General features: G+C 30.0%; 1 protein-coding gene across 3 annotated transcripts in view; it reads left to right on the top strand.

Annotated features, from left to right (window-relative positions):
* Window positions 1–15,165, top strand: part of LOC127708011 (uncharacterized) — a 174,800-nt gene that overhangs the window by 114,800 nt on the left and 44,835 nt on the right. Inside the window, exons 2-3 of one of the 3 annotated variants that reach the window (XM_052212801.1) lie at window positions 13,226–13,411; window positions 14,537–14,698. The exons of the other annotated variants lie outside the window; for them this stretch is intronic. Coding sequence (XP_052068761.1) covers window positions 13,226–13,411; window positions 14,537–14,698 — 348 coding nt within the window. The remainder of the gene's footprint in view (window positions 1–13,225; window positions 13,412–14,536; window positions 14,699–15,165) is intronic. 3 annotated transcript variants of the gene reach the window in all.

Below are 15,165 nucleotides of genomic sequence, written 5' to 3'. Positions count from 1 at the left end.
AGATAAGAGTATTGACGACTTAATACATTTTGATATAAAATAAACTATAAAAATTATAATAAGTGAATGGTTTATTTTTATAAGGAAAATCGTCCTAAAATTTGTAGTAAAAAAATAAAGTCATATTTACAAATTTTGATAAATTCGCTGATAAATTCGCCTAAAAATGTAGAGAATTCCATTTTATACTCCTTCTCAAAAATTAATGAAATTGCAACATAATCCGGGAGATTTTAGTTATGAACTATTAAAGGAAGGTCATATATCCATATGTTTAAGATTACGTTTCGACAAAATCTTAAATCAACTGTAACAACGCCTGCAAAAATTCGTCCCATTTATACATGACTTCTATAGCTTTTAAAAGAATTGATATCTTAATAGTTAACACTTGTCTCTGTATTGTTTCTACATTATGGATATCCACATCAAAACCTCTAGATTTTCTAAATAGTTGAAACATCAGAAAAAGACTGTCACAAGGCTAAAAACGCTGATCTATTTATACCTGTGACACTCCCAACAAGATGTATGTATTATTAAACAAGTCAACTGTCATAACCGTTTATAAAGTGAAACCTTTGTGTAACAACCGTTACAGGCTTTTGAAAACTGACAGCATTTAAAGGAAAACATATTGTAGAAAAAAGAACATTTCTGCGATATCGACTATTCAGATCTTAAATATCTGACAAAAATTAATGGATTTTTGGTTTTCATAATCTTTAAATTCTTCGTTAATCTTGCCTTCCAGCTGTTTGAATTCAAGCACAGTTCAAGGTGGATTTGATGTGGACTGAAACACTCGTTTCGTCTAAAAAGTTATATATTTCTTTTATATTCTCTGCGATTTTACAAACGATATGTCGATGTCACACCTGGTAGACGTTTAATTCCCGATGGAACACCTGCAAATTAGTCAGAGTTTCTGTGCTGGCAAGCAATATTGTTGGTGTTGTCATTTTCTGTAAATAAATGTAAAAGGTTATATATTCATACTAATACCTAACAGAAAAATAACATGCCTGGTATTTTTTATGTGTTTGAAATATACAAATTTATAGTTTTAATCAGTAGTTTTTAATTTATTGTTTTGTAGAATGTTATTTTTCTTTCCGTCGTTTTTTTCATTTTTTTGTTGTTCTTTGGCATGGGTTGTCGGTCTTTCTTCGACGTAAGAATTTGATTTTTTTTTTAGATTTTCTCTGCCTCTTATTTAAGAAAAATTGTCTAATCCAATCTAATCGATTCATATTACTTCATTTTATTTTATTTTATTTTATAGCGTTTCAGTTAAGCCTAGCTTAGCCTAGTTCAGTTCAGATTCGTTATTAAAATAAAAAGATATGTTATGATTTGAATTGAGACAAATAACCACCGTTATCCAAATGACGCGGGTGCAAGAAGCGATAAGTCACCGCTCAATATGAGCAAAACCCATATGTAAAGTAAGCTATAAAAGGCCATGATAAGAAAACTTTTTAAACAATTTAAACACGAAAAGCAATGGCCAGATTTATATATTATAACGAAACAATAAAAAAAAAAACAAATATGACAGACAGAAACCATTTAATTTACTACAAATATTTGTATCCTTATAAAGAATTGCTTAAATTGATCGATTGCATTAGTAATGCAAAATATCGATATGTATTTATATTTTTACTAACAATTTTAATATTAGAACATTTCATCTGATTTATGTTTTTATTTTGGAAGCCAAATATCTATATTTTACTGCATTTAAATGACTATTAACAAACAAAAAATAATAATAATTAAATAACATGTACACATATCACTGTTCATTATACACGAATGTGATGTGTGTACATGTAATTTAATTATTATTATTTTGTGTTTGTTAATAGTCATTTAAATGCAGTAAAATATAGATATTTGGCTTCCAAAATAAAAACATAAATCAGATGAAATGTTTTAATATTTAAATCAAATTTTTTATTTGTCATTTCTGATAATTATACAGTAGTTGCTGTCATCACACCTTTCCAACTATTTAACAATTCAATCACGGTTAACATCCTGCAACCATAATGAAGAAATTTGAAATCTTGTTTCAGAATTTCAAGCAAACAAGTATAACAAAAATACTTAACTGCAAGAGAAATTCAATAAGGAGAAGCCCATACAAAATGACAAAATCAAACGTTGTTAATAAACAGAACAAGTTAAAAAAAAAACAGCTGCCATATTCCCGGCTTGGTACAGTAATAGCAATAATTAGATTACAGGTACACACATTACTGTTTATTATATATTCGAGTATATTCAGTATATCTAAATTGAATTCGTATTAAATTTTGTAATTTCTTATAATTATACAGTAATTGCTCTCATCTCACGTTCCCAACAGTTGTTTTCTCGAATGTTGTTTCCGTCGATAGTTTACGTTAACTTTTTATAATTAACAATCTGGGAAAGCAGATTGGTATTTAGGCGCCTAAATTTATCAAAGTATTTGCTAATCAAGTCAGTAATTGTATTTAAGCATTTTTGTTCGTTGCTGTCTGCCTTATTTGTGTTTTGATCATTGTTTAAATCATCAATTAGGCAAATGGTTTTTTTCATTTCCAATTGTTTCACTTTGGTTATTCCAGCTCCTTTGATAACTAACAAAACAGTTTTGTTTTTAACTTGATGTCAATTTTGAATACTGGGGAAAATCTTAAGAATATTACTGATTGCAAAGACGAAATGCTAAGCAACATGATACAGTATCATATTAGCTTAACCTAAACGAAATTATATATCAACTTTCACCAGAGTAATTGTCAAGTAATATGTTTTAAAAATAATGAAAAAAACACCACTTCAAATGGTCTCTGGCGGAGAGTTTTCTCATTAGCAATCATACCAGACCTTCTTATTTGTATATAGATTTGACTTTACTGCATACGAGTTACAGCTTACACGGAAATGGCTGCTCTTTCATTAGGTTAGGCAAAGTTTTCTTAAGAATCCATTATTTCACGATTAGAATTATTTTTTAAGAATGTATATACATGAAGCCCGCCTCCGGGTGCGAAATTTTCTCGCTGTGTTGAAGACCCATTGGTGGCCTTCGGCTGTTGTCTGCTCTTTGGTCGGGTTGTTGTCTCATTGACACATTCCCCATTTCCATTCTCAATTTTTTAATGCAATTGTTATTCTGCAACCGACAGGCTATTGTACAAATAAATATGTGCATCATTTTTGTAGTGTACAATCAAATCCAATAAGTATACTTCCTGTGTTTTGAAGAGATATTAATACAAAAATAACTGTTCAATTTACAGTTTATTTTGTGGTCCATTGTGCGATCCATATTAAAGCCATATCGATTGCTGTAAAATTATATGCAACAGTTTGGAATTAGTAAATCTCAAATTTATAAAATACAAAAAGGAAAAATTCGTAGAATAAAAACAATATTTGTATTATGAAGGAAAGTATGACAAAAATATTTTTACTCGCTACAAACAGGAGAAAATGTTGGCTAGCCTCAATTTTAGTACTAATTCGAAAACTCGTACAAATAAATACTATATTCAATATTACAGTAAAGAAATATTTTATATTACAGTAAAGATATATTTTATTTTACAGTAAAGAAATATTCTATATTTATTGGGAAGAAATATTCTTGTTAAGTTTCAAAAGGTTAGACATTGGAAAAAGTTATGCCCTACTAAGTACTGTATAATTATCATAATTTAGACGAAATAAAAGATAAGGCCGAAGTAGGCTAACGTTGTTATTAAAAAAATTAAAAAGGACATTATAGGATTAACACGTCCTTGTTCTGAATCTGAACAAAGTTAAAATGATATGAAACTATATAAGATGTATCATCAACATGATCAATTGTCTCTACTGTTACATCAACCCTTGACATTATGTTCAGAGCGATATGTCAATATTGGAAGCAATGAATATCTACTAACAATTCAGGTAAGTTTGCGCATGTTTGTAACATGAAAATTCTGTCAGAACAAATATTAACATTCCACTTGTACATAAAAAGCCATTACCGTAATACAAAATATTTTCCGTCAGTAAACGGGTGTAATCCTGTGCATATGCGTTTTTGTAGCCAGAGTATATCGATATGAAATTTCTTTTAGATGCTAACACAACGACACAAAGGCGTGTCGACTAAGTAAACTTCTAAAAATGAAAGTAGATGATGGTCCTCCTTTAAATAACAATTATATAGACGGTACATAAAATGCGTAGTTTTAACGATTAAAGGATTGAAACTCTGTAAAACTGTAATTAATCGCTTAGAATAGATGTTCTTTCTTATCAAGGTTAACCATTTGAAAATCTTGAACTTTCGTTGACCAACAATGGAGTCAAAAACACATATATTTAATTTGGATTGCTTTTTTATTATTATATTAAGGATTATTGTTTGTTCCACTTGTCCTTTTTTTATGTTGTTAAAATTTAAAACCCTAAAGGAAACGTGTATATTACACCAGTAAATGCATTTTAGTATTAAACGCTCATTTTGATCTTACCAACATCTGAAAAGACTGAACAAATTGATTATATATTCGTGTCCAGTCTTTCAGTCAATTTTCAGACTTATGCACTACGATTAATTCACTACTGTTCAGACAATTCGCTTGCAGTCAAATCAGTAATGTTCAGTAGCTTTACAGACAATTAATGTCTGTTGGGATTTTTTCTTTTCTTTTTGCCATATCGTTGTCAGTTTATTTTCGACTTGTGAGTTTGAATGTCCCTTTGGTATCTTTCGCCTATCTTTTTCAGTATGATGTTGATGTGTACAGGTAAATAACATCTACTTCACAGTCTGAACATGAACTGAACAGATCTTGATTGATTGCAAGCGAACAATTGTTACTGTCTGAACAGCTCTGAATTTACCGCAAAAATCTGAAAATGGACTGAAAGACTCAAAATGTCTTAACGATTTATTGTTCAGTTTATAAAGAGCTGTTTATATCGAAATGAATATTTCAGATCGTTATTGGTTTACTAGTTTCACTCGTAACCTATATATCATTAGCGTTGATGGATGTTGTCTAACTGTTGTTACAATTGCATTTTAGAATAGCGATCTTTTTTCTTCAAAAATTGTTTTTTGAATTTACGACAAAAGACGATTTTTGGTTCCCTATTTTTAATATTTTTTTTTTAACGATGATGTTCTTTCGGTCCCTTGTTTTAGGAAGAAATTATCTAAGCTGTATTTTCCAAAAACCATTCTGAATTTTGGGTCCTTAATGCTCTTCAACTTCGTACTTTATATGACATCTTTGACTTTTTTTAATCGCATTTCAATGATGACGAATCTTTTGTAGACGAAACGTTCGTCTGGCGTACACATTTGTTATCCTTGTATCTATTATGAGTTTATTCAGGTTTGTATTTTCCCGACTGATTCGTTAGGCCCGTGTTTGTTGTGATGTTTTATATTCCAATAAATCTATGTGTAATGGTTTTTTATTAAGTCAAGGATTTGGTAGCCACAAAATGCTTTATACTGCTAAAAAGTAGTTTTTCGTATAAGAATTGCATGACATTTAAATAAAGCAATTGAAAAGGAATCATGCTTTGTTACTCGTGTAGTAGAATGTGTGTCCATGCCTGTAGTGTATGCCCTTATATTTTTCAGTTAGGGTTTTGGCCTGTCAGAGATCTGTCTACATATTCAATTATATAAATGTTCTATTTCTTTTACTGCATTTTATCTCTGCCCTCTTTTATGGTTTTACTTAGATTTCTTATATCATTCTGTATTTGCCCTGTATAAGGTCCGGTGACACAGTTATCGTCCTTTGATTTTCGTTGTCAAATAGAATCCCTACTGCGGACTGTGTATTAATTGCACACATCTTTACATACACCTTCCAAATGTATTTCTTTATAGAATAGAATAGAATAGAATAGAATATTTTATTTCCCAAATTACAGGGCCCATAAAGGGCATAAAATCAGATACAATTGATTTACATAATTGGTAACAACAATAATAGTCGCTTGAAAATATATATTTAGTATATTAGCATTGGTCAGATTCAGAGCCAAAAACCACATACATATTGTGAATAAAAGAATAAAATTACATTATATGCATTCATTCTCAAATCATTTACTTGACTTAGTGTCAATATGCATACCTGATCTCCTTAATTCAAAACCGTCACAAATATAACAGCCCAGTTTTTCCATAAGAGTTACATTTTCTTGATTCAAGAGCCATATAAATTTAGAAGATTTATTTAAATTTTTAAAATTATAACAATTGTCAGATATGTATTGAAAAAAGTCTTCCCTTTGAGTATCATAAAGAGGACATTCTAACAAAAAATGAAGCTCATCTCATCTTCAACTTTACGAAGTGAGCAATTTGAACAAAGACGCTCAGATCTTTCTATATATTTTTTTTGAATATCTGTCTGTCTCAATTTTTAAAGAATGAGCACTTATTCTTAATTTACAAATTGACTGTCTTTTTTAAAATCCTGTAGTTCTAAATATTTTTCTTTTTTAAAACAATTTTTTATAGAAAAATAAGTACCAAGCTTCCCTTTTTCAGAATTAATTGTTTAATACTACAGTCTATTCCAAAATGTTAAATAACTTTCACATAGTTTATTTTTAACATACTGACATAAAGAACCAATTGATTGGTCAAAATTTGGTAAATCAATCTCTCTCTGAATATAATATATACTAGAGTACCATGTATTTACATTAGAAATATGTAATTGTTTACAATATATGAATGCATCAAATAATAATCCTTCTTTCAAACCTTCCAGTCTATGACAATATTTTAACATTGATAAAATTATAGTAAAATAAATAGGAAATCTACCAAGCTCTGACATCACAGCTATGTTTCTGGACTTTCTGTTTACACCAAGAATATATTTCATAAATTTGTTATGAGCTTTTTCAGAGGAATCCTGACCAAAAACCTTTCCAATATATAATCATTATCTTTTTACAAGCAGCTGAATCAGTACGAAACATTCCCCATATTTCACTGCCATATAATAGTATGGGTTTAATTTTATGATCATAAAGATGTAAAAAAGTGGCAATACTAGGGTTAGATGATGACAAGCATCTCTGTAGCTTAAAACATGCTTTTAAAGATTTGTTGTATAATTCATCTATACACTGCTTGAATATACCACTAGACGTAAATGTGATTCCAAGATATCTATATAATTTTGCACATTCTATCTCTTTACCTCCAAAATGTAAACAGAATTTTAAAACTTTTCCTGGCTTATTAAAAATTATACTTTTTGTCTTTTTTAGATTAACATCAAAACACCATTCTAAACAATATTCATGTAACATATTAATTCTCTTTTGCAAACCTTCCTGTGGTTCTGAAAAAATTACGACATCATCAGCATACACAAGACAATCTACTCTACGATTATTAATATTCACTGGATCAGGACATGACAAAAACTAGTCAGGTAGATCATTAATAAATATTTTGAAAATATTTGGGCTTAAAACATCACCTTGTCTAACCCCTATAAATGATTTAAAACATGGGGTCATTTCATTATCAATTTAAACACATAGGTCACTTTTATTATAAATATCTTTAATGATAGAATAAAACTTTCCAGTAATATTGTTTGTTAATAGCTTATATCTGATACCCTCATGCATCACTTTATCAAAAGCCTGTTTAAAATCTACAAAACAGGCAAATAGTTTACCCCCTTTTTACTAATATATTTATCAATAATGGTTTTTAAAACAAAAACATGATCAGATGGTCTACATTTTTTTGAAAATCCAATTTGACATGGATTAATCAATGATTCTTTTACCAAAAAATTATCTAGTCTGTTATTCAAAACAGAGTTAAATAATTTACCAACACAAGAATTAATGGCAATGCCACGATAATTATCTCTTTTACTTGGATCACCAGACTTAAAAACAGCAGATAAATAAACTGATGACCACTGCATTGGATATATACCAGATGAAAATACATGGTTAAAAAGTTTCTGAATTAAAGGTTTAAGAACTAAACTTCCTGCCTTTAGCATCTCATTAGGTATACCATCCAGACCTGATGTTTTACAACTTTTGAGTTTAGATATTGATTAAAATATTTCTTTAGTAGAGAATCTATAATATAGTTCACAGAAAGTTTTTTTTTTTCCATATTTTCTGTTTTAGAATTAATTTCTTTAATTCTTGTCTCACTGATTGAAGGAGATTTATTCAAATCTGACAAATGATTAAACCAGGCTTCTGGTTCTACCAATTTTTCTTTACTATCATCTGTAGACTCCTTTAAAGAATTAATAAGTTTCCAGTATTGTTTTGGATCAGAATCTCTTCGATTATCAAGACTATTCATGATGGACTGTTTAAATATGCGCATTTTATATTTACACAATTTCTTATATTCTCTGTAGCATTTAGAATATGAACCTCTGATGATAGGATCATACGGAAATGTTGACAATAATTCATCTGTTGATACTAAAGTTTTCCTCTTTACACCTAAATCAGAATCAAACCATTTACAATTAGGTCTTCTTTTTTAAGATGATTCATTGCGAAAAATGTTTGCCTTTGAAGCAGCAACATTTATAATATTTAAAAAATCAGAAACTGCTCTCTCTGAATCTTCATTGTCATAATCATGATTCATAAAATTATTTAAAAGAGTTTTGCAAACAGGGTTGCAAAGTGCATCTTGAAATTTACTGGTTGATGATTTTGTCCACTTATAACCACCTGGAAATGCATGCATTTTAAATTTATTAACAGATAAATGTGAAGAATAAATTGCTAAAATTCCAAAAGACAACTTACAATGACAATCTGAAAAATTTGGGATGAAATCAGATATTTTGAAAGATAAAATTTTAGGTAAAAGTGCCTCTGAAACAATAACATAATCTACAACACTAGATCCTGTGGGTTTATGGCATGTAAATTTACCATACAAATCACCCAATACTCTTCCATTTAAAATTCTCATTTTTGTAGATATACATAAATCTAATAACTGTTTACCTCTACCATCAACCTTACTATCGTAACTATGTCTTACGTCTTGAATAGTATCACAATCATAATCATCATATATAGATAAATGAGTATCATAAACATCATTTTGTATAAAATCTGGCTCTGATCCTGACCGAGCATTCAAATCACCACATAATATAATATCTTCTAACTGTTTATATTTGCCTGTTATATCCCTTTCAATACTGTCTAATACATCATCATCAGACTGATGTAAATAACTTGACATATTTGGAATTATATAGGCTAGACACAGAAATATATCATTTGTTAGATTAAAAAAGTTCTTATTTAGTTTAATCCACTGATAATCTTTACTGGTATTCTGCAAAATGTTTATGCCTGGACGGATAATATTCTTTATTAGTATACCAAGGCCCCCATAAAATCTTGAATTTGAGGACTGTGATCTACAAACTGGGAAAAAATTGTATCCTGCAACACTAATAGGGATACAATTTTTATATATTATACCTATAATAGTAAGTAAGGGGTGAAATTACATGTGTAAACAATTTGGAGTATGAATTGTTTGGTAATGTAGTGAATTGGTCTAGTTTGAAAAGGTCAAAAATTAGTATGTCTGAAGCTGTCAAACTGTAGTATAGACCCCGGTGGGGCCTTTAACATAAAATTGTCCTTATTTTGAGTTACAACCTATAGACCTTTCTATAATATTGATATAATTTGTCCCAATAATACTACACTGAAAAAATATTTTTTGGATAGCGCAGGTGTCTTAAACAAATTCACTACGAAATAACTGTTTTCTCGGACCAGTACTAGTGTTTGTTATATGACTGGTTTTTATTACTAACGTCATTCTGTCGGGCTGTTCAATGTAGTTTTTATAAGAATTCTTGTTACGGCTTTATAAATTGTTAATATATTCCATTATTGTCATTTCGGGGCCTTTTATAGGTGAATATGCGGTCTGGATTTCGTCATCGTTGAAGGCCGTACGGTGACCTATAGTTGTTAGCTTCTATGTCAATCGGTCTCTTGTGGAGAGTTGTCTCATTGGCAATCATACCACATCTTATTTTCAAATTATCCTCGATTGTTCAATTAATACTAAAGAGCACTAAATTATCATTTATATTCCTTCATATATGAAAATTGAAGGTGTTTGGTATACGTCAATGAGACAGAAAACCAAACGACCCAAATAACCAAAAAAAAACATCTGGTCACAAAAATGTATTCTAGGGCAAGTCTTTTTTTTTAAACCTGAACTAGAACAAACTCTGCATTTATAATTAACTTTTATCCAGTTCCAGGACTGATTTAGAAGATACCTCAAAACAGTCTGCTTTCATAGATTAACATTATGTACATGGAATGACCGATATGTACTCGTAAATATCTATGGTTTGTTCTGTAATTCAATCGATAAAGATAGATAACTCGATAACATAATTTTAATGGAGGTATATATTTGTTTATCAATAATTCAGAAGCGGTCCAGGTAAAAGTCTACAAGAGACAAATGATGTAGTTGTTGCTTACTATGTGGACGTCTTTTAATTTTTATGTAGACATATTTAACAACTTAGTTGCTTATTATTTATTCTCCTTTTCTCGGGCATTTTTAACAATTTATCAATTTGACTATCTAAATACCTTTCATTTTGCTTGTTTTGTTGTCATTGTTTTTTTTCTGTTGGTTTAAACAACACATTTAGAAATTGATAAGTAAGTATCTTATGCCCCCTTCACATACACGGATTTCTCTAACGAGTCCTTACGGATCGCCAGCTCGCAATAAGGATCCTTGAAGGGGGAGGCAACTTTTTTGACATGTCAAAAAGCATCTCAAGATTGACCACGGATGGATTATTCCGTAAATAACTCGTAACAATCCGTAAGCATTGTAAATCGTTCGCATCAACAAGATACCATCCGTAAACTTCTCAATAGAATCCGTAAATGACTCGTTACGAATTTTTTTTTCGATTTGATAGGGTTAGTTTGCGATTTGTTTATGGATTATGATGGGTGATTACATTTATCCTACGATTTCATTCGGTTTATTTATGAGTACATTATGAATAGATATGTATACTTTACGTATTCTTACGTATTGATAACGATTATGCGAAAGGTGTGAAAGCTGGAAAATCGTAAGGACTCGTAAATACTCGTAAATATTGGTAACAACACATAAACAGTTATAACTAACACGTAAAAGCTTCGATGAAGAGTAACATTCTACAGTATACTCGTAACAATCCGTAAAAATCTCATAGAATGCCTGTTAATTGCTCGTAGTTATCCGTGATAACTCGTCACAAATCGTGGAATTTTGCCGCAAGAACATTGTAATAAAACCTTGAATAGCTCGTAATAACTCGTAACAAGTATTGAAATACGTCGTAAAATGGGCAAATCGTAAGGATCCGTGAATTTATGTGATTCGTAAGGACTGGTTAGAAAAATTCTTGTATGTGAAGGGTGCATTATAAATAACACAATTAACGTTTAAAGAGCCTACAATTCTAAAAAGGACTGATTCATTGACCACGGTTTGGTTAAAATTAATTGTCAGTCCGATACTCTAAGCTTTTGAATTATATTGAAACGTAATTAACTTTAAATAAAATACATATTTTTATCACAGGATATGAATAGAATCTGATGTTTTGTTATTTACGGTTGAACAACAAGTTTCAGTATAGTACATTCTGTGGTGAATGTTGTTATTTTTTTTTAGCTGTTAAAGTATTTTAATTTATATTAGTAATGAAATTAACCTCAACTTTGTTTGGTTGTTCAGTCCGACAAAACGACGACAATGCATCTTGATATGTCTTTTAATATCATCAGGCAAACAATTAAAGGACAATATTCGCGTTTAGAAACCATTGTGACATAAACCCTATATTCAGACGTTCTTAAATATCTCGTGAAATATGAAAACTTATTAATGTCAATTAGTTTTAACAAAATAGTCTTTGGATAAATTTCATTGAGAAAATAGATAACCCAAACTGCCGCATGATTGACAATATGTTACCAAAGAATTACAATTGGCTATCTGAATAACAAAAATAATGCACATCTGTGTGTATTTGTTTTTGTTTCTTTTATTAGGTAATTAATAATTAAAACAATTACACTTATCGCAACTGATGAAGATAGTTGCATACATAGAATTTTTATTAATCTTTTACGTAGACATTTAAAAAAAGACAGCAACGACATGATATAGAAAATTGTCTTCGTTTTTTTAATCAAAACAGCCTCCAAACTGAGTAAATGAGTGAAAAAAAAATTTAAAACATTAGATAACAAGTTTTGAGGAAAAAAAGGATTCACGGTTTGAATGAGGAGTTACTAGTAATAGTTTATAGCCAACCATTTGGCTCTCGTATTCCAGTTATCGGAAAACAATTACTGGAACACGATAGCCCAATGGTGGTTAAGGAAATATGATATCAAATATAATTGTGAAAACTTTTTAGACAAATTTTATCTTGATATACTTAAAACATGATCGAAATTCTTAAGTATACAAAGTCCAAAAAATAAAAATAAACAAGTATCTATACGGTATGAGTTTTCCCATTGATAAAGGCCGTACGGTGATATATAATTGCTTATATCAACGTCATTCAAACTCTAGTGAATAGTTTCTCATTGGCAATCATAACACATCTCCTTTTTATTATAGATAAACTCAACTAATCCAAACCATTATCTTAAACGAATCAGAAACAGTCATTTCTCAAGAGCATTACAGGTGGTCAGGTAGGATGAGCAGATTCTGCTCCACTAGTGGCACCCGTTGAATTGCTCGTGTAAGTGATAAGTCTAAGTCGTTAAATGTTTCACAATAAAAAACTATTATAGTCTTAGATACATGATTTTATATTGGTCGTGATTGACTTTGATTTAGCTTCAGTAACTACATGATAGAATATGATCTTTGGTTTATGTTGCTCAAACTTAATTGTGTGTGTATTATTGTGTGGACTCTTTTAGTCTTTTCTTCTGTGTGCATTTGGCCATGGTGTTGTCGTCTATAGTTCTTATACTTATGAGTTTTGATTGTCCTTTGGTTATTCTGCTTTTCTATTTCTATGATAATAATTTCAACGGTAGGTAGCATATAGAACGGACACTTACAATATAGCAACTATATATCGGCTTTTATTTCTAGATCAAATAGTTATTTCTGAAGCTGAGGTAACGTCTACATGGACCTCTTGGGGATCATGTAATAAAAATATTTCAAGTCCGGATCAAAACTGCAAAGGAACACAGACGAGAACGAATGTCACAGAGGACACTTCAACTGGAGCTTTTAGTTACAATCTAGAGACAAGAGAATGTTATCTTACATACGGTAAGTCGTTGAAAAATGGTGTATACGATACAAAAGAGAGATCGACTAAACAATGGAAACAAAACATGAAAGAACAACCAAAAGTCTATCAAATACTGTATAAAAAACTAAAATCTGAACAACACAAATGTCCTCCGGTAAGGTAAGTAGATCCTGATTCACAATTGGAAACTGGCGTGTTGTCACGAGAGATACATATTAAATCGTCTATAGATTTTATTTGATGAAAGTAATAAAATGGTAGATATTTGTTCTGAAAGAATAAACAAACTATTCTTCAAAATAGTGGATTCAAAGTGTATTGTATCTGTGAAAATATAAATGCATTATTCAAAGTACCCCTACTCTGTTTTGGTTAGGTATTTATAGTAATCCTATAAAACAAATTTACAAGCAAATTGAAAATGTTTTCTGCTTTTTTTATATATATTTATACTCATACCACATCTTCTTATTTATATAAGCAACAAAAAACATATATCAATATCATATATTAAAACCAACGTAATTAGTCCACAGTTAACACCCGAAAAGTACATGTATGGTTTGTCCCCTTTTTATTTATTATTAGACAGACATATAATTAACGTATAGATAGTCTGCATTGGTAGTTTATCTTTGTACGTAAAGTTTTCATTTTTTTAATTGTTTGAAAATTGTCAACTCTTATAAAAGAAGACCGTTATCTTTTCTTGATATAAGAATTGTTTTATACAAATAATCCAGAGAACTGATTTTTTATAAACAGTAAAATAAAAAGAGAGGAGTTGCCGATTATTTTTTTTTTTTTTTGTTTGTTTTATTTGTGCGTTTAATTCTTAATTCTTATAGAAATTCAATGTTAGTATATACTTTCCCCTATAATGATAGAGAACGACACACAAACGACACAAACCAATCTACACAAGAATTTAAACAAGATATATCGTATACTTTGTTTAATACAAGTTTTGTCCCTATCTAAAGAATCAGGTAATGCTGTTTTAGACTTTTTATGTATATATAATGTAACGATAAGTGTGTCAGAAATATTTAGATACTATAATAATAATCTTATCCTGAATGAAAGAGGCTGAGGGGTAATGATCTTTGCAAATAATTATGTTAATTCATTAATTTGATTAGAAACAGTTCCTGGAGGTTACACATTGTGGAGTGAATGGGATGATTGCTCACAAAAATGTTATGAAAAAACAACAAAAAGACGAACGTGTAATAACCCCACACCATGCAATGAAGGTTCAGATTGTAGCCAGTTAGGGAGAGATACACTCGTAAAAGCATGCGGTAAGTATTTATTCGTAAATATAAATCAACATGCAGACATCTGATGCGTTCAGGTATTTCACATCCAATCGTTTATGGTAATATTCTTTACAAAGCACGAAAATGTCGGTATTCACCTCAAAAGCTACCTAAACTTTTAAACAGACTTATTCAGAAGGGTTATAGTTACGATACTGTTGTCAGGTCATTAAGGATTGCATATTTTGGTATTAATATTGATTCACTCATAGGGTCTTTGCATCGGAAATAAACACATTTATTCTAAAACCAGTTGTTGGTATGCTACGGGTTATGTTCTTCTCATATATTTTATGATGTTATGATACTAAATCCCTTAAGGGAGGGATTGTGCTTGATTTTCATATGATGAAGACAAAATCTTTCAATCAGTTTAATTGAGGTCTGGAGCTGGCATGTCAGTAACTGCTAGTAGTCTTTTCTTAATATATGTATCATTGTCATTTTGC

Source organism: Mytilus californianus, unplaced genomic scaffold, assembly GCF_021869535.1.
Source record: "Mytilus californianus isolate M0D057914Y unplaced genomic scaffold, xbMytCali1.0.p SCAF_7, whole genome shotgun sequence".
Lineage (NCBI taxonomy): Eukaryota > Metazoa > Mollusca > Bivalvia > Mytilida > Mytilidae > Mytilus > Mytilus californianus.
The sequence above is the reverse complement of the archived record's forward strand: the minus strand, read 5'-3'. Positions and strand labels throughout refer to the sequence as shown.